The 20,587-nt window shown below is 37.8% G+C and overlaps 3 protein-coding genes across 5 annotated transcripts in view; 1 reads left to right on the top strand and 2 right to left on the bottom strand.

Moving 5' to 3' along the window:
* Positions 1-1,450: 1,450 nt before the first annotated feature.
* Positions 1,451-6,320, bottom strand: zic2a (zic family member 2 (odd-paired homolog, Drosophila), a). Its single transcript, XM_088353386.1, has 3 exons — positions 4,965-6,320; positions 4,098-4,261; positions 1,451-2,461 (listed from the first exon to the last, which is right to left on the bottom strand). The coding sequence occupies exons 1-3, from the start codon at positions 5,947-5,949 to the stop codon at positions 2,264-2,266; spliced, it is 1,347 nt and encodes a 448-aa protein (XP_088209512.1). The 5' UTR covers positions 5,950-6,320; the 3' UTR covers positions 1,451-2,263.
* A 2,981-nt stretch (positions 6,321-9,301) lies between these two features.
* The window catches only part of clybl (citrate lyase beta like), a 117,004-nt gene continuing 105,718 nt past the window's right edge, over positions 9,302-20,587 (bottom strand). For 2 of the 3 annotated variants that reach the window (XM_088353390.1, XM_088353393.1), the window contains exon 9: positions 9,302-9,630. The gene's annotated coding sequence lies outside the window, so the exon portion shown is untranslated. Of the gene's footprint in view, positions 9,634-20,587 lie in introns of all 3 variants that reach the window. The other variant, XM_088353389.1, reaches the window with a different exon arrangement.
* zic5 (Zic family zinc finger 5) lies at positions 13,985-19,788 on the top strand. The gene is made up of 2 exons (XM_088353385.1): positions 13,985-15,048; positions 16,668-19,788. Exons 1-2 carry the CDS (start codon positions 14,046-14,048, stop codon positions 17,132-17,134), a joined length of 1,470 nt encoding a protein of 489 aa, XP_088209511.1. The 5' UTR covers positions 13,985-14,045; the 3' UTR covers positions 17,135-19,788.

Genomic DNA, 20,587 nt, shown 5'->3' with positions numbered 1-20,587 from the left:
AAAAATAAATTGAAAACCAGGTGGTGATGTTGCTTAAATGATAATAAGATGTGATTCATTTTATGTGTAATACCTCGTTATAATTGGTTTTAAGATTTGAATCATGGAAAACTGTGTTTTTACTGTAAAGGGGACAGAACCAAAATAACATTCTCATCAGCCGTTTTTCTTCCCTCTGTATTGTTTATTGAGTAGGCTTAAAACACTTCTATTTTATTTTATTCTATTCTATTCTGTAGCTCAGTGTCTTTCAACCCTTTTTGAACCAAAGTACAATAATATTTATAAAAAAAGTTCCAAGGCACACCGTCTGTCAAAAATGTTTGAAAATGAAGTTATGTCAAATATTTCACTGTACTACCTCATAAGCAGATAATGGATATATAAAAATAAGAAAATAACACTTAAAATAAAAAAGAATGATGTGCTTTATTTATATTTTTATGTTTACAGTGCAATTTTAAACCGCTTTGTTAAACAAATTTAGTTATTAAATGTACTCTGCTAGCACATGAGCAGATAATTAGTATATAAAAAGTATATACAAATCAACTGCCACCTACTGATATGGATGACTATTACAATTCCTCGTCTGAAGATAGCAAAAATACTGAATAATGGCCTGATTTTTTCGGAAAGATACAATTGGGCAAATTCCAGCGGCACACTAGACAAGGTCTCACAGTACATTAGTGTGCCCCGGCACACTGGTTGAAAAACACTGCTGTAGCTTATGAATGACCTATATTTCATGTTGTTGATATTCGTGTATTAATTGTTTTTACAACATCCATTGTAGCCTGGTCATCTTGGAAGGGGGATTACCTCATGTGCGGTCCCCTTCTCAAGGTTGAGTTTTTCCTTGCCATCATATAGGTTTCAGATCAGGGGATGGTGTAATAATAGTCTGTAGTTTGCAAGTATGTGGTCTGTGCAGCCCTTTGAGACTCTCTGTGATTAAGGGCGTCACAAATAAACATGACTTAACTTATTTATCAGTTGTGAATTTTGAATTTATTTTAACCTTGTATTTGATGAAAAGAATAAATAAAAATGTCAATCGATCTCTTGAAAATACCTTAATTTGATTGCATTGGGCATGAAGCAACTGGTTGCCCCCTAGCAGGTTCCAGTCTAAAATGGGTCACGCAGTCAACAGGGAATTCCTTGTATGCAAGCAACAAGTTTATGGCTAAAGTCTAAACTTCGCAAATTTTGAAGGTCATACACCATAAGTCAAATATGGTTAGAAAAAAAATGCTTGTTTGAAATTTTAAAAAATCCCATGTTTTAGTCTGTATTTAAAAATCAATTAAGTGTGATAGAAGAAGGGGTAACATCTTGTAGTTTGCGACGTGTTATACCATCTCGGATAACTAATTTGGATCGAAATGTCCAGTTAAATATTTGCACAAGACTCACAACACATAAAAATGACACAGAAGGAAGATAAGTTACCACTTGCAACACTTTTTTTTTATTATCATATCGATATGGAGTCAAATGTTTTATCACAGTCAGGATGAAAACACTTGTTTAAAACATTTTTTCCCGAAACAAAAAACACGACAAAAAATGACTGCGCCGGAGAGTTTTTAAGCTCTTCAATTGTACATATTTATAGTCCAAAACCTAAAAGAAACATTCTTTTTTTAATTATAAATACTGTGTCATCTGTAGCAAGTAAATAGCATAATTTAATTACAAACGGATAAATATGGCAGTCGGCTATTTACAGTCACACAAAATCATGAATGGAGTTCATTTTGTTGTCCACACGTAACATGTTAGCTTGTCACAATTTGCAGAGCACAAAAAAACAGAAACGGAAAAGAAACGGCACAGGTTAAGCCTGGGGAAACTTTTAGTTTGAAAATAAAGAACAAAAAAAATGTACATTCACAAGCATGATAAATGTGACGTGTCTGTGAGGTCAACTTTGGCACACTTTTCAGTTTGCAGACCTTGGAACGTTATATAGTACAATCGATTTGCCTGTTTAGGATCACGGATGGATTAGGATTGGTGATTGGGTCATGTGCACAAAGAGTCCAGTTAGCTACCGTCGAAGAAACATCAAGACACCCAAAAAGACAAATCTAGCACAACCAAAGTCAGCCACTATTTACAAAATGGAGCTAGATTACACGTGGAGGGGAGAGAAGATCAGAAAACTAACAATGATGGGTTTCCATCTCCTCAAAGGGGGATAGTCCAGTGCTGTGAAATGAGTATGTGCGTCTTGATTATTTTGGGGTGGGGGCTACACATACCATTCACTGAAATTGGACGAGAGGTTGTTGTGGCCGTTGTTGCTGTGAACCACGGAGGCTGGGGACATTGTGGTGTTGTTACTTTGGGTCTCGGTCACCGGTGATACCAAACCCGGTGGGGTGGACGACTCGTAACCTGAACTGGCCGCTGGTGAGGAATCTGACGCCGGTGGGGACGACTCGTGCACCTGCGAGTATAGCGAGGAGATGAAAAATCAAAACGAGTGTTTGATAAACTTTTATTACATGTTATTACATGTTTATTCCAGGCACTGGAACACATGGGGACAAGGAAACTCTGCATTGTGTTTTGTTTCAACTGTTCTGTGCAATGGATATTCCTGATTTTTATTTTGACATTTTGCAACACTTGCATATGATTTTATGAAGCTCATTATTTCATTTACATGGCAATTATCACACCTTAGAAATAAGTTCTCTTTAATCATATTTTTTGACAAACATATATATTCTATATATTTTGAAATTCAAGAGATCCTATCGAATCAATAGCTTTACCTCCTGTGTTACTATGTGTTATTGATTGTTTCAACAATATAAATCACAAATATTTTAATTCAGATCCAAGAGTTTATGTTAATCTTCACAGAGTTCGTATGAAAAGGTTCATAGGCATTAATTACCTATAACAATCGTTTGTATCTACAATTTGTTTCAATGAAAGCAATACCTTGAAAAGAAGGACCATGTGGAGTGATGATTTATTATTTGGAATTATGTAAATTGCAGATGTTTCAATTTAGATCTGGGAATTTACCTTAATCTAGGTATGGTGCCAATTACATGATTAATGCACATTAATTACACTATTGGCTGTATTTACAATTTGCTTTTATAAAATCCCTAGTTTTAAGTCGTGGGTACTATACTGTTGATTTATTATTTTCAACAATGTAAATGTCAAATGTTTTAGTTCAGATTGGAGAGTGTATTTTAACATTTGGTGTTTATTACATGTCTAATAGACATTAAATGAATATAACAATCAGTTGTATTTAGAAATTGTTTCTATGAAATGAATAACTTGAATAACTATGTCCTTAAAATTAATTATTTAGGCAGTTTTAAATCCGACCTAATATTTTATCTTGTAGGATGGTTCTTATTTCATGTTTAATTCAAATAAACACATATAGCAAACTGCTGTATTTACATTGTGTTTCTATTAAATCAATAGCTTTATATTCGGGGCACTATGTACTAAAGATTTATTATTTGGACAGTGTAACTGACAAATGTTTTATTTCAAATGTGACGTTTTATCTAACGAGTGTGCTTATTCAAATTGCTGAACTCATAACATTTCTATTAAATCATAACTTTAAATCATGGCCAAAATGTACTGTTAATTATTTGCAGAATGTATATGATAAATGTTTTAATTCATACCTGAGGGTTTATCTTTATCTTGGAAGTGTTTTTTTTACATCTTTAGCTTTTGTATTGTTTATTGTATATTATATTGTATTTATTTTGATGTATTGTATTTTTTGGTGCATCTGCAATTAACATTTAGACATCTCTTATTACACATCTATGACATGCATTACATATCAAGAATTGGGATAGTAATTTTCACTAGGTGTTGCATATATTTTAATTTTTAAGAAAAATATATAACACATGAAAAATAATATTGTTTTTGTTCAAATTGTTTACATTTTATACATTTTGCTACTACTAGATAATGTCTGCTTCACAGGAGAATGCCAACCATGAATCCAAATAAAAATAAGTCTTCAACAGCATTTTACAAGATTCTAATTCATCTGGTTTATTACTTTGTAACTGCACAATTCCTACCTTCATGTGTTTTCGTAAAGAGCTGGGATGCGTGTAAGATTTGTCGCACATCTTGCACAGGTAGGGCTTGTCCGAAGTGTGCACATGCATGTGCTTCTTTCGGTCGCTGCTGTTTGCAAACCTCCTATCGCATCCTTCAAACTCGCACTGGAAAGGCTTCTCTCCTATTTGAAGAAATATGTATGTGTATCAGCATGAACATAACGAGCGGGAAAACGCCTCAGGCGGAGAAAAGAAAAACAACTCCGCACCAACCACAAAAATACAGCATTCTTCCTGCATATGCAAAGCCGAATGGGGGTTAGCACACTTTGCCTAAATAATGCGCATATTGATTTAGGTGGGGGGTTGCTTAGAGGGAGAGGGGGGACTATCGTCAGAAGGCCCACAGAAGGCGAACCATTTGCTTTGGGGAGACAATAAAAATCTAATTAGCACCTGGTCTTTTTCACGGCAACCCATCACGCATCTCCCCACTAGATAAGGTGCACATGTGAAAAGGCTGCGAACGGCCTGTCTCGCACATTAACACACTTACACAACAACCCCCACGCACACACCCACTCAATAGTTCTTTTTCCCTAATTTCGAACAAACTACAACTTTCAAAAAGCTCACTTGCAATTGTGTTAATTTGTTCTGTAGCAATTTCTGCGCTGCGCAAAAATAATCTGAGGAACGAGTAAAGTTAAAAGACGCGACTACAGGATTGTCAAAAATAATTCGAAAATGTAAAGGAAATGCAGGAAGAATACAATGCCACGAATAAAATTCGATTGGTATAATTATACATTATTTGTTCACATGTTATTTCGAATATAAACAAATTGAAAAAAACGACAATTCTTGCGAATTGCGCGCGTTTACCTGTATGCGTGCGCTTGTGGATCTTGAGGTTTTCGGAGCGCGCGAAGACTTTCCCGCAGCCGGGGAAAGGGCACGGAAAGGGTTTCTCTCCCGTGTGCACCCTTATGTGGTTTACTAGCTTGTACTTGGCCTTGAAGGGTTTGCTCTCTCGGGGGCATTCCTCCCAGAAGCAGATATGGTTGGTCTGTTCGGGCCCGCCGACGTGTTCGACCGAAACGTGCGTAACAAGCTCATGCATTGTGCTGAACGTTTTGTTGCAGCACTTTTTTGGGTTGCTCATCTGTTCGGGTTCGATCCACTTGCAGATGAGTTCTTGTTTGATGCACTGTTGGCGCATGTAGCGGAAAAATGCACCCGGGTGGTGATGGTGGTGATGATGGTGATGGTGCGCGGCCATGTTCACGTTAACGGAACCATACTGGTTATGCAGTTGCGCAGCCGCTGCATATGCGTCGGCCCTCGGACTGGAGACTTGGTGGTACTGTTCGGATCTTCCGAACACCTCCCCGGCGAGGCCCAAACGCATTTGTCCGGAGGTGTGGGAACCATGCTGCTCGTGGATGCCAGGAAAAAGAAGGTGACCCTGCGGTGTCTCTGCATGGTGGTGCGTCGGGTGCAGGGAGCCTGCTGCAGGGCCGAAAAGCGCATGCTGGTGGCCCCCGGCCGGGGAGCCATCACCGAAGCCGCGGCTGCGAAACAAAAAGTCCCGGGGGGAGTTGAACGGAGAACCAGCGTAGGACGTGACGGCGTGTGCGCCCAAGGTGGCTGCGGACGGGTAGCCCGGTGCTTGGCTGCTGAAAGCGGAGCTTTGGCCCGGTGGGGACAATTCATGGTTTAGTTTAAATGCACCCATGTGGGCTGCCGAGTCCACGAACGAGTTCTGGGTCAGACTCAACTGATCGCGTTCTTGCATGTCTCCAGCCGCCGGATGGTGACGGGCGAAGGAGCCTAAACCCGGGAACTGGTGGCCCGTGTCCAGCAACATACTACACCAAATTACGCACGGGTTCAGATGTTCGGGTTTGCGTAAAAGTGAGAGTGTCACGCACTCAGCGTGGAAAACTGCATCGCGGATTGACGCACGAACGGACGGAACACTCACTTGGCTTTTAAGTTTAAATCACAGATCCAAACGTCCAAATTTGTCCAAAAGTGGTTTGAACGATAACTAAATATTTCTCGCTCTTTTTCTGGCTGTGCTTCTCGCTCGCTCTCGGAGGATCCCAAAAGCTCCTCCGCGGACTGGCCCTTCCTCCTCTACCGCCCCCTTTAACTGGGGCCACTTGACAGGCTCCTCGCATCCTCATTGGCCCCTGCGCCTCATCAATCCCAGGTGGCCCTCCAATGGCAGGTAACGCGGCGTCGTTCCGCTAATCATTACCGCCTACTTTTTTTTCCTCCAAAGAGGGAGAGAAAGGGAACGAAAGAGAGAGAGAGAGCGCGAGAGAGAGAGAAAGAGAGGGAGAGAGAGAGAGAGAGAGAGATACATGACGTTCGTGTTTTTGTACCTTTTGCATCGGCATGTTGGTGTTTTTCACTGAATGGATTTAATACAGTTTTATATCTGTCAACTTGTGCATTTTGCCCTTATTTTATACGTTTTCTGATAATTTCAAAACACGTACGCCGTTTTGTACGGAGAAAAATATGATGTATATAAATTATACTTCTACCTATAATAAGCATCACTAAATTCACTGCAAGTGGGGAAAGAAAGATGGTAGAATAATTGTGTCAAAATAAACCTGTTAATACAAATTATCTTTGTTTTTTTCTACATAGTCGGCCTTATTGCAAGTATAGGTGCAGTGTTGTTTTTTAAAAGTTTATTTTTACTTATTAAGAGGAATTGCAATTATTGATAAGGGGGTCGATTTTCTGGGGTATGGATGATTAAACCACCTATTTTACTGTAGCTTATTACAAAATGTGCTCCCTGATTACATTCTGTACATCCGATTGTGCTTGGAGTTTTGAAAAGGGGGACCAAAACAATCAAAAATATTAAGACAGTTAACACCCTTTATCTTTGGTAGAATATTTGCATTTAAAAATAAAACGATGTTAAAACCCAACGTATAAACGCAAATTTGAAGTCATCAAAACGATTAATATGTGCAGAAAGTCTGTTTATTACACATTTGTTACACGTTTATAACACATTTTGTATCACAATGATAACAACACACTGACAAGTCATGTTACAAATGCCTATTAAAAACGGGGGGGGGGGGATCCTCTAGTTTTCTAGTCAAATACTAAGACACAGTAATAATATTGCCTATTTAAATCCAATGATGGAAGGTAATTTTTGAGTTTTTCATACAAATAGTACTGTATTGGATTAAAAACAATCCAGCTTAGCGTTTATTACGCATTTGTTACATGTATTACACATTTCTAATTTCAATGATGACGTATCTATAACTACACTATGCTATTGAACACAAAAACAACAAATTAACATTTGCCATGGCAATGTCTTATCAATCAAAGGGGTAAAAAAACACCCTCATTTTTAGTCAAATATTAAAACACATTGCATTAAAAACAATAATAAAATTACTTTTATGATCCCATGTTGAAATGCAATTTCTTTAAATTGTCAAAACATAAAGTATTTGGAGAACATCTAGCTACATGTTTATTACACATTTGTTACAAATTGAATACACTTTTTTGCAGAATGTCAATTATATGTTTTGTAGTAATGATGTTTTTTTTATATTTTACAGTATAAAGAACAATAAATGTCATGTTTTGAATATCTATAACCATGGGCGTATCCAGCCCGCTTTTGAGGGTGCTCAAACACCCCCAAATTCAAGCCAAGCCCCCCTGAATATTAGATTATTTTAAACTCTCATTTCCTTCATAGAATACACGCGAGGCTCAAACATGATAAAATAAGTCAAATAGAGCAAACTTGTGAACGACGCAGCGTCGGAAATATCCCACTGCCTTGAAATGGTTCGGTCCATTTGATTCCTAGCTCCCAATGATTATGTATTTTCTCCTCATCAGTTTCCCACATCATAAATACATTTTGATGGATTACCAATAAACCATTTACTATTTTCAAAAGTTATGAATTGATAAGCATTTTGAGAACACACAGGTAGATTGTTTATTATTTTATGAATTATTTAAATGAAAATAAATATGTATTTATTTTAACCAGCTTGACACTCTGGGTGATCAGCCCCCCTAAAGCTCTGAACCTAAAATCGCCCCTGGCTACAATAAATTACATATAAATTCAGGACAAACAATAATTTAGATTTTAATGTATGAGGGTACTGATACTAATTCCTCAAAATGACTTAAACTCAGGAGGTATTTCCTATTATTTCAACATGTTTTCACTCCATATTTCTGCAAATGTAACATATTATTTGCGACACTAAGATCCCAAAGTTTGAAAACAACTGGAGGTTTTCATATGGTTTCAATACATTGATTTCAGATGTATCTTAAATTCGGATTTAGTATTGTTCTACATCTAAAGATATATTATTTTACCAGAAAAATGCGAACAACAATGCAGTAGGACAACACGGCGTACTAAATAAAAATAAATTACTTTTCTCCACAGTTGTGATGTACTGACTGCAAACTTAATATTGTGAAATATTTGCAATAACTGTGATGTGATTATTTATTTTATTTGATTGTAATAAAGAATGCCCCCCTCCCCCTGCACACACACACACACACTTGTAAAATTCCTACCATATGTCCAACTAGTACCTAATTAGCCATGTTGGTTATGCTCTCATGTAGATAGTATTAGTGCAAACCCATATAGCATTCAATTTGTTTTTAAAATAATTCATAATTAAAAAACAATGCATCTACTTAGGCTACTAACAGTTGTTAGTTCTCCTTTATTTTTTCATCTTGATCCCTACCAACTGCAACCCATACATTAAAATGGATAAAATATTTCTTATACATCTTAAAGGGATAGTATATAATATCTAAACGCAAGATGTTGCTGTATTATGGAGTGTAACCGAAAACGGGGCTATAAAGCACATGGGGCAATGCAAACTATACGGAGACTCAAATTAACAAAACTGCAGCATTTTTCTTTGCCCAGCCTTTCACGAGTTTTTTTTTTTTTTTTGGGGGGGGGGTACCAGTACCACCAAGTATTATAAAATCACATGCCTACATGATAGTTCATATATTATTACTAATTTTTGAAACAGATGTTGTTGTTGTTAAGCAAATTAGGTGTTTCATTTTAAAGGACGCAATGAATAACACACAGTGTGTTTTTAGGCAAACCTTAAAATAGAAAAGCACAGTCAAACAAGATTGAAAGAAACTCACAGACAGGGTGCGCAAAGTGTGGCTCGGGTATCTCATTGCATCTCCCGCTCTTCCAAAAAATTGGCAACCTTCAACTTCCCCATATTCTCGTCACTCCGAAAGTTCAAGAAAGACAGCCCGCTTGCATTTTCGCTTGCCTGCAGCCGCTCGGCCCCTTGCCTCAAATTGAAAATTTTCTGCAGCGTTCCTCCTATTGTGCTGCTTCGGCATTTGAGCAGTAGTCCTTTTCCTTCTGGAGCCTGTTTCAGGCGGTGCGGTGGGAAACGGAGGAGCTGATCCAAGTTCAAAGTCAGGTCCGCCGAGCCTTTGGAGGACCTCTTTTCTTTCCCTGCTTGGGTGGGATGAAAGGGTCGAGGAGGAGGGGGCAAAAAAAGAAAAGAAAATTAATGGCGAAAGAGGTAGGAGAAAATTCCAAGAGTTACTTTTTGGCTTCGCATTCCAACAGGTTTGATTATTATATTTCACACATTAAGAAGGAGCACCTCAAACTATGATGCCTCCTCCCCCCCACACTGTTCACGAAAGGCCCCAAGGGTCTTCTAACACTATGTGACAATATCAATATGTTGCCACAATGGGAAGGTGACTGGTGGGCTCAGCGTGACCTTGTGGTTTCATGGATGTTTGACCTCTGACCCCTTTAAGACCACATATGCCGCCCTCGTTGCAAAATGAGCCCGCTTGTCACAAAGACACTTTTCTTGTTTATTTTTTTTAGTTTAGGGGGGCAGAATATCCCCACTACATTCCGACACCAGGTTGCTATGAAATTTTGAATATTGTCGCTGTCATGATAAAAAGACTCATGTCCAATATGTGTCTTTTAAGCGGGCTGAAAAAAACTATTCCCTCCAAATAAATTATAAGAGATCTATTTTTAACATAAAATGAAGAAATAAAGCAGTTTATCTCTAAAATAAACCACCAGGGACCATAAAGATAATGAACCCAAATGAAAATAACCCGAACTTTTATATGTATTTTTTTTCACATGTATAGATATTTCCTTTAAATAACTGATAATGGCAAATCAAGCTGCATTTATATCATTTTAATACAATTATTAATTCATAAAAGGGCAGAGAGTGTGATATACTGAGCCTTGAACACCTATCTTCAAAAAAAACACAAAGCAACTAGATCAGCTTTCACACACACATATAATATATATATATATATATATATATATATATATATATATATATATATATATATATATATATATATATATATATATATATATATATATATATATATATATATATATATATATATATATATATATATATATATATATATATATATATATATATATATATATGCTATTTATTTGTGAGTACCATGTCTAATCTCTTTCTTATCACATTCAACAAAGACTGTTCTATTCTATTATATTCCATTCTATTCTATTCTTATATCAAATTCAGCTTACAACAAGAAAAAACACCTGTAAAACAATCTAGGCTTTCTTTTGAGGGCTTGATTTCGACTCTCAAATTGTGATTTCAATCATAAATGTGTTCTAGGATGTAAGATTTATGTTATAGTGTTGCATTACCTCTGTATTTAACACTTTAAAGAGTGTTGTTCAGTCTATATTCAAAACAACACCATAGGAGTGTTCAATTGACCTTCAGTTGTGGGTAAACACATTGCTGTTTTTTTTAATAGAAATGAATTATGTTATAGCAACCCATGGTGACCTATATTAAATTTGTACCAAAGACAGTGGTAAAAACAGTTGCAATCAATTAAACAAACAAAAATAATACATTATGTATTATGTAAACGTGAACAAATGCGTTTTGCACACACCCACGCATTCATCCAACTTAAGTTCATAATTCAGATCATAACAGAATTAAAAAAAATAATACGTAAGAGTAGCGGGATTGAGCGAAATTCGTATTCGACGTCACAGTTTTCTGTCAGAGAAAATTTCCTTCACTTCCTGTTAAATTCTCTCCACGAAACCGACACCAGGCAAGACGTTTGAGTGACTGACTGTCAAACCTGCACAAATCAAAGTGTAAACCTGCGCGTGGGGGTGTTTGTGTATACCCATGTGTGTTTAATGTGTGTAAAATCCTTCAACTCAATTGCACTCGCACGCAAGCAAACTAGTGCATGTGCACGTTTGCATGATGGTGGGTGAAACAGGCACACCGAAAAGACTGTAATACGAATTTAGATCTAAACGACTGTGCAATAGAGAAAAACAGTATTTCTTTTTCAGAATGATATTTCGGAAAATTAGTGAATTAATATTTGCACATCATTTGTGAGTGTTCTTGTTCAGGTTCGGACGGAGGGTTTAAAATGGGTGGGAAGGACGTACGGCGTCAAAAGAGAAATTCCAATGTTATTTTCGAATAGAATAGAATGGAATAGAATAGTCCTAATTATCATGGGCATTAACGAGGTAAATTATCGTATGCAACGAGATTAGACATGGCACTCCAGGATAAACATTTCATGGGAGAAAGTAAGACAAAAGTCTGTCTGAATAAATAAGCACGGATATTTACAACCTAGTGCTTAGATACTGTCCCGTGATATAACAATAGTGCAATTAAAAATGAGTGCATGGTTACAATAGTGCAATGAGAAGCAGTGCAATAACATTAGCAACACAAGAGAGTTGAGTCTAAAGAACTAAATGGTGATCGCCGAGCTTCATGTAAAAGCGTTCCAGAGTCTCTCGTGCAATCCGCAAGTTTGCGACTCCAAACTTTTTTGTAGTGCAGCGTGAGGAGGAGGAGAAGTGGGGTGGGGCAGAAGGGGGGTGCAGGGTGGCCCCCCGCTGGGCCCCTCCGTTGAACGTCAGCCAATCGCCTCGTCCGCCGGGCTGCCACTCACCCAAATCCGTCCAATACCCGCGGTGGCATTTCTAAAGCGGGTCCCCCCACTGCGTGCTCCAACTGTTGTGCATTCTAGTCATGGGAATTTCGGCTCTTTTTAGAGAATTGGCTTTTTTGGCTTGGCTTGCGAAAAGAGCTGGTGCGTTCGGCTCCCGAACGGTTCTTCCTAATTTTGTTTTGGTTTTAAATGCTTTATTAACAAAGAAAATAAAACATTGTGCACCAAATGTTTTGTTTTTGAAAATGTATTTTGCTGCAATATCATTCTAGCCTTTGGTGATTCAATAGACGGTGAACTTTTACTTAATTTGGACTTTCAAACTCTTTATAGTAGGTGAACAACACAGAGAAGGTGCCACTCATATTGACAAGTGCCTTCGAGCTTTTCAAGTCAATGAAGACCTCCCAAAGGGCTTGACAATGTGCTTCACTCTTAACCATTCACACACACTCCCACACCAAGGACACTTCGAGATATAACACCGAGGAGCCTGGAATCGAACCTGCGATCTCAAGACGAGCACTCTACCTCCTGAGCTAATGCTGCCCCATATATATATATATATATATATATATATATATATATATATATATATATATATATATATATATATATATATATATATATATATATATATATATATATATATATATATATATATATATATATATATATTATATATATAATTATTTATTCAGACAGACTTTTGTCTTACTTTTTCCCATGGAGGGTTTTCATTACATGTTTATATATATATATATATATATATATATATATATATATATATATATATATATATATATATATATATATATATATATATATATATATATATATATATATATATATATGTATATATATATATATATATATCTATATATATATATATATATATATATATATATATATATATATATATATATATATATATATATATATATATATGTTGAAGGATTAAAAACAAGTTAAAGGAGTAAAGGTGAGTGAAAGATACTTAAAGGAAGTGAAAAGGTGAAAGAAAGTGAAATAAAGAGAAGGCAAGTGAAATAAAGTGAAATAAACTAAAATAAGTGAAAAAAGTGGAAACAGTGAAAGAACATGAAACAGAGTATGAGAGAGATAGTCAGTGACTGAGAGAAAAATAGTGTAAAGTAAGGACAAGGAAGAAGTAGAGAGAAAGACAAAGGAAACAGAATAAGGATGAGCAATCGAAAGAGAGTAAATGAGGGGGAGAAGTAAAGGACTAAGTGAGAAATAGAGAGAGAACGAAAAAAACGAAAAAAAGAGAGAGAGCGGAAAGGAATCAAAGAGAGACAGAAAAACAAAGAGAATGAATGAGAGAGCAAAAGAGTGAATGAGAGAGAGGAGAAGAAGGGGAAAGAGAGAGAATGAAAGAGAAAGAGAGAAAAAGTGAAATAAAGTGAAATAAAGTAAAATGAAGTTAAATGTGGTGAAATGAAGTAAAATAAATAAAGTAAAGAAAGAAGGAAAGAAAAAAAGAAAGAAAGAAAGATAGAAAGAAAGAAAGAAAGAAAGAAAGAAAGAAAGAAAGAAAGAAAGAAAGAAAGAAAGAAAGAAAGAAAGAAAGAAAGAAAGAAAGAAAGAAAGAGAGAAAGAAATGAAGTGAATGTTACTAAGAGAAAGCTAGAGAGAGCGCGTTTCGAAAGGGAGCCGGCATCGTATTGACCTGGAGCGTGCTCCCGTCACTTACATCAAACACCCGGCTCTTAAAGCCGTTTCGTTTGCAAACGACCCTTCACTAAGACTAAGCGAAGAGGGGGTAAAAACGAGCAGAGTTCCACACCGGACAAAAGAACTTCTCGAGCCTCTCATATCCATATTTCCATGCGTGGTGCATGAGGGCGCGCGCATGGAGTAGTCATGGAAGCCCCTTTGAGCAAGAGGAACCCCGCGTTAAGATTAGCAGATTTGACCGCCGGTCAAGTCCTCCCTCATCACAACATGACAGGTTTCCCGGGGCTCGGGGGGCATCACCCTCTCTCCCACCATGCCCACCTCCACCCCGGGGAGATGGCCAACGACCCCGGCGTGGCACTCACTCCATTCGGACCGGAGCACATGGCGCAGAGCAGCGCGCTCAAGCTCAGTCCCTCGCAGCACATGCCCAGCCATCACGAAGCGCAGACGGCCACCGCAGCCTCCTTTGCCCAGGCGCAGAGCTCCGTGGGCTTCCACCACCACCATCACCCCCACGGGGGCTTCTCCAGCAGCAGGACCGACTTGATCCTCAGGAGAGAGCTGTCAGCCTCAGCCATGCACGCTCTCAGTGACCAGACCTCCCCCCACCCCCACCACGGCGTCTTCATCTCCCCAACAGGTGCGTACAACCACGTGGAAAGCGGAGCGCACTCCCTCTTCTCCGGGCTCCACGAGCAAGCGTCACCGGCCTCGCACCCGCACGCGCACCCGCACGCTCACCATCTCAACGGCCAAATGCGCCTGAGCTTGCCCGGGGAACTATACCCCAGGTCGGACCACTTCAGACAGGACTACAGTTACAACAACGTGCCCACGGGGGCCTTCTTGCGCTACATGCGCCAGCCCATTAAACAAGAACTCATCTGCAAGTGGATCGAACCGGAGCTGCAGAGTCCCAAGAAACCCTGCTCCAAAACCTACAGCACCATGCACGAATTGGTAAACCATGTCACCGTGGAGCACGTCGGCGGGCCCGAACAGAGCTCGCACGTTTGCTTCTGGGAGGAATGCCCCAGGGAGGGGAAGGCGTTCAAGGCCAAGTATAAACTCATAAACCACATCCGAGTGCACACCGGAGAGAAACCCTTCCCGTGTCCGTTCCCCGGCTGCGGAAAAGTCTTTGCGCGCTCCGAGAACTTGAAGATCCACAAGAGGACGCACACAGGTCAGTCACGCGTATTGAGGCGCACCGAAACCAAACTTTTGCTCTACTCTAACGACGGGAAAAGTGTAACGAAAATGATGTTCGGTGCGATATTGAATATAAAAAATGAGATCATTTATCACAACATACCAGGGCGTAGGTTTGGTCTTGCGTTTTCATTGCATTACACTGTTACAATGATCTCTTCTTTCATTATAACTTAGGTCTAAGCACTACTTATTTGGAATATTTATCCCTGCCTTCTTTTATCTTATTTTTAACTTTAAAGTCTGTATTACATGTCTTCCCTTCAGTGCCATGTCTAATCTCGTTACAATGCTTCACCACCTTGATTTTAATGACAACAAGATGAGTGAATTAAATTTAATTGTTTAAGTTATCATATAATATTGTTGAGGACAAACCAATGTTCGCATGATATTATTGATCGGCACACGCGCTCTGCACCCATGCCAAAACTTCGCACTTGCCAGAATAGGTAAAGCACATCGACATGTTTTAATATCGACACAAAAACCAAATCCCTATATCAGTTTAACACCTAAAAATGCGCTTAATAAAGTACTATAAAGTCCTATTGACTGAAGCGTTGCGTTGCACATGCGCAATATACAATGACAAGGTCGTAGTTTTGGCGTGGACGGAGGGGACGTGTGCCCACCAATATCAAGTGATCGTTGTCTGCACACATACTTGTAAGTATCTAGACACATTTTTATCTACATGAAAACAAAAAAAAAAAAGCCATTAATCAGCTCAAAACCTCCAAATTGACTTGGTAAAGTATTATGAAATCTTATTGGCTGTAAAGTGGCATTACACAGGCATCTTATTATTGAAACCTTAAATCTGTTTTACGCTTGAAAAACATTTAGTACAGCCTGCACTGGTCTGAGTTCAGGAACCCCCATCCCACCCTACATATACATGTATAGATACAAGTTGTGATCCCCCCCCAAAAAAATACTTGTCAAATGTATTAAATAAAAGGATTTTTCAGTATACATAAAAGCATTTGAAAAAAAAAAAAGGTATTCCTTTAATGCTCAGTTAGCTGAATTTTTAATTAAATCCAACATAATTCACTTTAGTGGCTTTGTCATCAAGATAATAAAATCCATATCTCGCATATTCTCATATGTATCTCCGCTTGGCTATGCTCAACATATGTGAAGAACCTTATTTTGTTTCTCTGGTATAAAACTGAGTGTGTTTACCCGCGATCGCAGGGAATTCACATGATCTACTATAAAGGAGTTAAATGACCCTTAATTATAATTTTTTTTTCTAAGCATTTTCCGCTTAAGCAAAGGCCTGAGACCCACTGAAAACGGGTCCGCGGCTCACGTTTGGGTCCCGACCCACGAGTTGAGAAACATTGCTATAAAGCATTGCCTGCAAAGCGGCAATGCGCATGCGCGATATAAAGTACGTGTTGCATGTGTTCCTAAGCTATAAAACAACACCCCCGCCCCCCATGGGCCTCAAGGCATGTTACACATGTTCACACTGTAAAACATGCATGTGACAGGGAAGGGGGGGGCAGTAATGGAAGTTGTTCATGCGTTCAAGATGTCAAAACCGGAAAAAAAAAATCTGTGATCTGTGTTGTGCTCAAGGTGAGAAGCCCTTCAAGTGCGAGTTCGAAGGCTGCGACCGGAAGTTCGCCAACAGCAGCGACCGGAAGAAGCATTCTCACGTGCACACGTCCGACAAACCCTACTACTGCAAAGTACGCGGATGTGACAAGTCCTACACGCATCCCAGTTCTTTGCGCAAGCACATGAAGGTGCACTGCAAAAGCCCCCCGCCCACAGGGAACCCGACCACCTACATCCCCTCGACCGCCAGTTCCGAACAGCTAGGCGAACAACTCTCCCCGCCGCAGAGGAACCGCTCGGCCAGTTTGTCCCCTCAGCTGACTAACTTGAACGAGTGGTACGTTTGTCAGGGCAGCGCGGCCGGGGGGCCCCACCAGCGGCTCCCCCACCGCCACGACCTGCACTCGCCCTCCAGCGACATGCCCACCTCGGAATCCGAAGGGGAGGACTGCTTTAGAAACTCGGATCCCAGGACCATGCTATGATTGACGCCCTTCGGGTAGGGAAGACAAACGGGGTGGGGGGCGTGGCTTTTCTGCAAGCACTCAATCAGATTGGACATTTTTCAGTTTAGCAAATTTCAGCAATATTCTCATCGACAAGTGTCTTGGCATAGTTTTTTTCCAAACAATTGTGCTTATAATATACTACATTCATGTGCAACGCACCCCTATAAAAATCAGTAAACAAAAGAGTTTCACGATTTGCAGCTCAACTTAAGCATTAATGGTCACACAAATTGTGTCAAAGATTATCATGAGGGGAATCGAACCCGGATTGTGGGGTGAGAGCACCCACCAAAGAATTCAAAGTTTGGGTGTGACGAATACACAAAGTTCATTTGAGCAATGACTGATCCGTCGATAAATATCACAGTGGTGAGAATGTAGAATCTCAACTACAGGACCACCAGAGTTGTAAATGACACAGGAAAAGGCATTCGATTCTATCTCATCATTACACTATTTTTACATTACCACGTTGCCGAAGAGGTGGGGCCATGACAGACATTAAATACATACATTTTAGTAGATGACATAGGAAAATGCATTCTATTTTATTTCATTATGTCAATACCTTTAGTCACAGTACCTTCCTGAAAGATAGAGATACACGTAATAAAGCATGACGAGGGAATCAACGCTTTAGTGTGTCTGATAATGAAAATTATTTTAAAGGACATCAAATATATACATTGTATATTATAGTCATGTAGATGATATAGAAAATGTATTAGGTTTTATCTCATCACATTACATCATCACAATAAATTCTTGAAAAATATAAATAAAATTATTAAAGCATGACGAGGGAATAAAATCTTTAGTGTGTTTGATAATGTTTAAGGCTTTAAAGGACATTGAATATATACATTGTAAATTATTGTCATGTAGATGACATGGAAAAATGCCTTAGGTTTCATCTCATTATCACAATACCTTTAGTCAGGGTACCTTGCTGTAAAATATAAATACAATTATAAAACCATGATGAGGGAATCAACACTTTAGTGTGTTTGATAATGTATTTGGCTTTAAAGGACAGTGAATATATATATATATATATATATATATATATATATATATATATATATATATTGTAAATTATAGTCATGTAGAAGACATGAAAAAATGCATTAGGTTTAATATCATTATCACAATACCTTTAGTCAGAGTACTATCCTGAAAGATAAAAAAATAGCGTAATAAAGAATGACGAGGGAATCAACGCTCTATTGTGTCTGAAAATGAACCAGACCTTAAAGGACATTCAATAAATATTGTAAATTATAGGCATGTTGATGACATAGGAAAATGCATTAGGTTTTATCTCATTAACACACTTCTTTTAGTTGTGGTACCTTCCTAATTTATATCAACAAAGGCAATAAAGCACGATGAAGGAAAAAAACACTTTGGTGTATCTAATGATGAGTCAGAATTTGAAGGACATTATATAAAAAACACCATCTTTTTTATTATGGTATTGTGTTGATAGTCAACAAATAATTTTAATCATGGCCCGACCTCTTCAACAACATGGTACCGTAAAAATACAGTAATGATGAGATAAAATCGAAAGGATTTTCTTTGTCTATCTACCTCTATAGTGGTCTAGTGGTTAGGATCCAGCACTATCATCGTCTCTTTTGGGGTTCAATTCCCATCACATCCAATATTGTACAAATTTGGTCAGTGATATTTTTGACTGAGCCATCATTGCCCAATTACGGTAATATACTACTGTAAAACCTCACGTATAACAGCACTCAAACTTTCATTTCTTATGTTGATAAAACTAATAAGCATTATATACAGTTTAAGCAAAATATATGGCATTTTTTCTTTCTTTCCGTTTAGCCCGGTACCAGACGACCCACGGCCCGGTACCGGCCCGCGACCCGGTGGTTGCTGTCCACTGTTTTAAATGTGGTATTAAAATATATTCGGTATTGTCTCGTAACTCTTTGCAATTTTATGAACTGTTGTCTACTAAAAGAAAGGGTACATGTTTGAAAAAAAGTCTCAAGGGTGGTTTTATTGTGTGTTTTTGTAATATTTAAGAGGTATTTAAGTCTATATTTTATGCGAAAAAAACCCTGAAAAAATCCAGAAGACCTTTAAAAATACACTGTCAGGCTTGGTTGGATTTGTAAATATTCGCGTGTCCTCATATTTGTGAACGTTGTAGTTTTTATTCACTCTCTCGGCTTATTTTTGTATATTTATTTGCTGTTTTCAATGTTGTACTGGAATTTCAGAAGCACCAAAGAAATGATGATAATAATATTACCAGTTTTTGTGGTAGTACCCTGCTGATATTTTTGTATCTTTTAGTATATATTTTTCAATTTTTAATTTGCAGATTTTTTTTAATTGAATTCATTTTCTTGTCCTAAAATGACTGACTTGAATATACTGTATAATGTGAAAGTTCTTAAGAGACCTTTTTCGCATGCCTTTGATGTTATTATTATTTTTATGATTATGAATATTATTATTATTACTATTATTATTATTAATACTATTATTAAATGTCAGTGATGTGTCTCTTTCGTTGAGATTTTGGTACCATTCGTAGATGATGGATATTTGAAAAAAATGAGGAACTGACTGTAAAAAATAATTGACAGTATTAAAAAAAAATCACGTTCATAAAATAAATAAGGACTGAATGGCGATACTTGTGTCCAATCACTGCAGCGCGGATTGTTTCTTTTCTGGTTTTATTTTGAGAGGGAAGTGATTTTTTTTTCATTCGAATCAAAAAATATCATCACTTTACTCCTTCGTGTGTTGCAAAACCTCGCAAAGAACAAAACAAAATGTTTTAAAAAGCAAAAAAAAATGAATCCAAAATGACGCATTGAAAATGACAAAGGCCCAATGTGGCCCTCTATGGAGAGGCCTCTGCATGCGTGGAAGGGCCCACGCGCGACTCAAAACATAGGAAGCCATGCAAAAAAAAAAAAAAATGCATCCCTTAAAGGCTTGCAAATTCACGTCACGTTAAATTAAAGGTCCACAGAGGAAACAAGCCGTAAAAATAAATAAGTTATGCGTGATGGACATGTAATGTGTAAAAATAAACATAAATACATGAAGCCCACATAATATACAAAAACAATTCAAAAATATAGAATATTATTTAACTGCATCATTTTCGCCTGTTGTTTGTGAAATTGTAGCTAATTTGACAAAAGAATGCTATCAAATAATAACATTGATTGCCTGGGTGTGGTATTCTGCATTTTCATTGAAATATATTAATGTAAACACAACTGAAAAAAATGGAAAATGATCAGAGTGTATTGACTATATCAATTTTTTTGCTTAGCGTTTTTTCTTTGTAAAAATAAATATCCCCCAAAATAGTGTAATCATTTTTTAAACAAATTATATTTTTCATTTCTCCTCATTTTTTTTTACATTTTTCCC

The sequence above is a fragment of the Urocampus carinirostris genome, chromosome 14, assembly GCF_059441175.1.
Source record: "Urocampus carinirostris isolate Australia breed hairy pipefish chromosome 14, RoL_Ucar_1.0, whole genome shotgun sequence".
Taxonomy (NCBI): domain Eukaryota; kingdom Metazoa; phylum Chordata; class Actinopteri; order Syngnathiformes; family Syngnathidae; genus Urocampus; species Urocampus carinirostris.
Note: the sequence above shows the minus strand (reverse complement) of the source record. Positions and strands in the feature narration are given on the sequence as shown.

Coding starts and splice junctions, on each gene's coding strand:
- zic2a (XM_088353386.1), bottom strand. CDS start 5,949: ATGTTGCTGGACACGGGCCACCAGTTCCCGGGTTTAGGCTCCTTCGCC. Junction 4,262..4,964: donor CCACAAGCGCACGCATACAG/GTAAACGCGCGC, acceptor TTCTTCAAATAG/GAGAGAAGCCTTTCCAGTGC. Junction 2,462..4,097: donor CTTTACGAAAACACATGAAG/GTAGGAATTGTG, acceptor CTATACTCGCAG/GTGCACGAGTCGTCCCCACC.
- zic5 (XM_088353385.1), top strand. CDS start 14,046: ATGGAAGCCCCTTTGAGCAAGAGGAACCCCGCGTTAAGATTAGCAGAT. Junction 15,049..16,667: donor CCACAAGAGGACGCACACAG/GTCAGTCACGCG, acceptor GTTGTGCTCAAG/GTGAGAAGCCCTTCAAGTGC.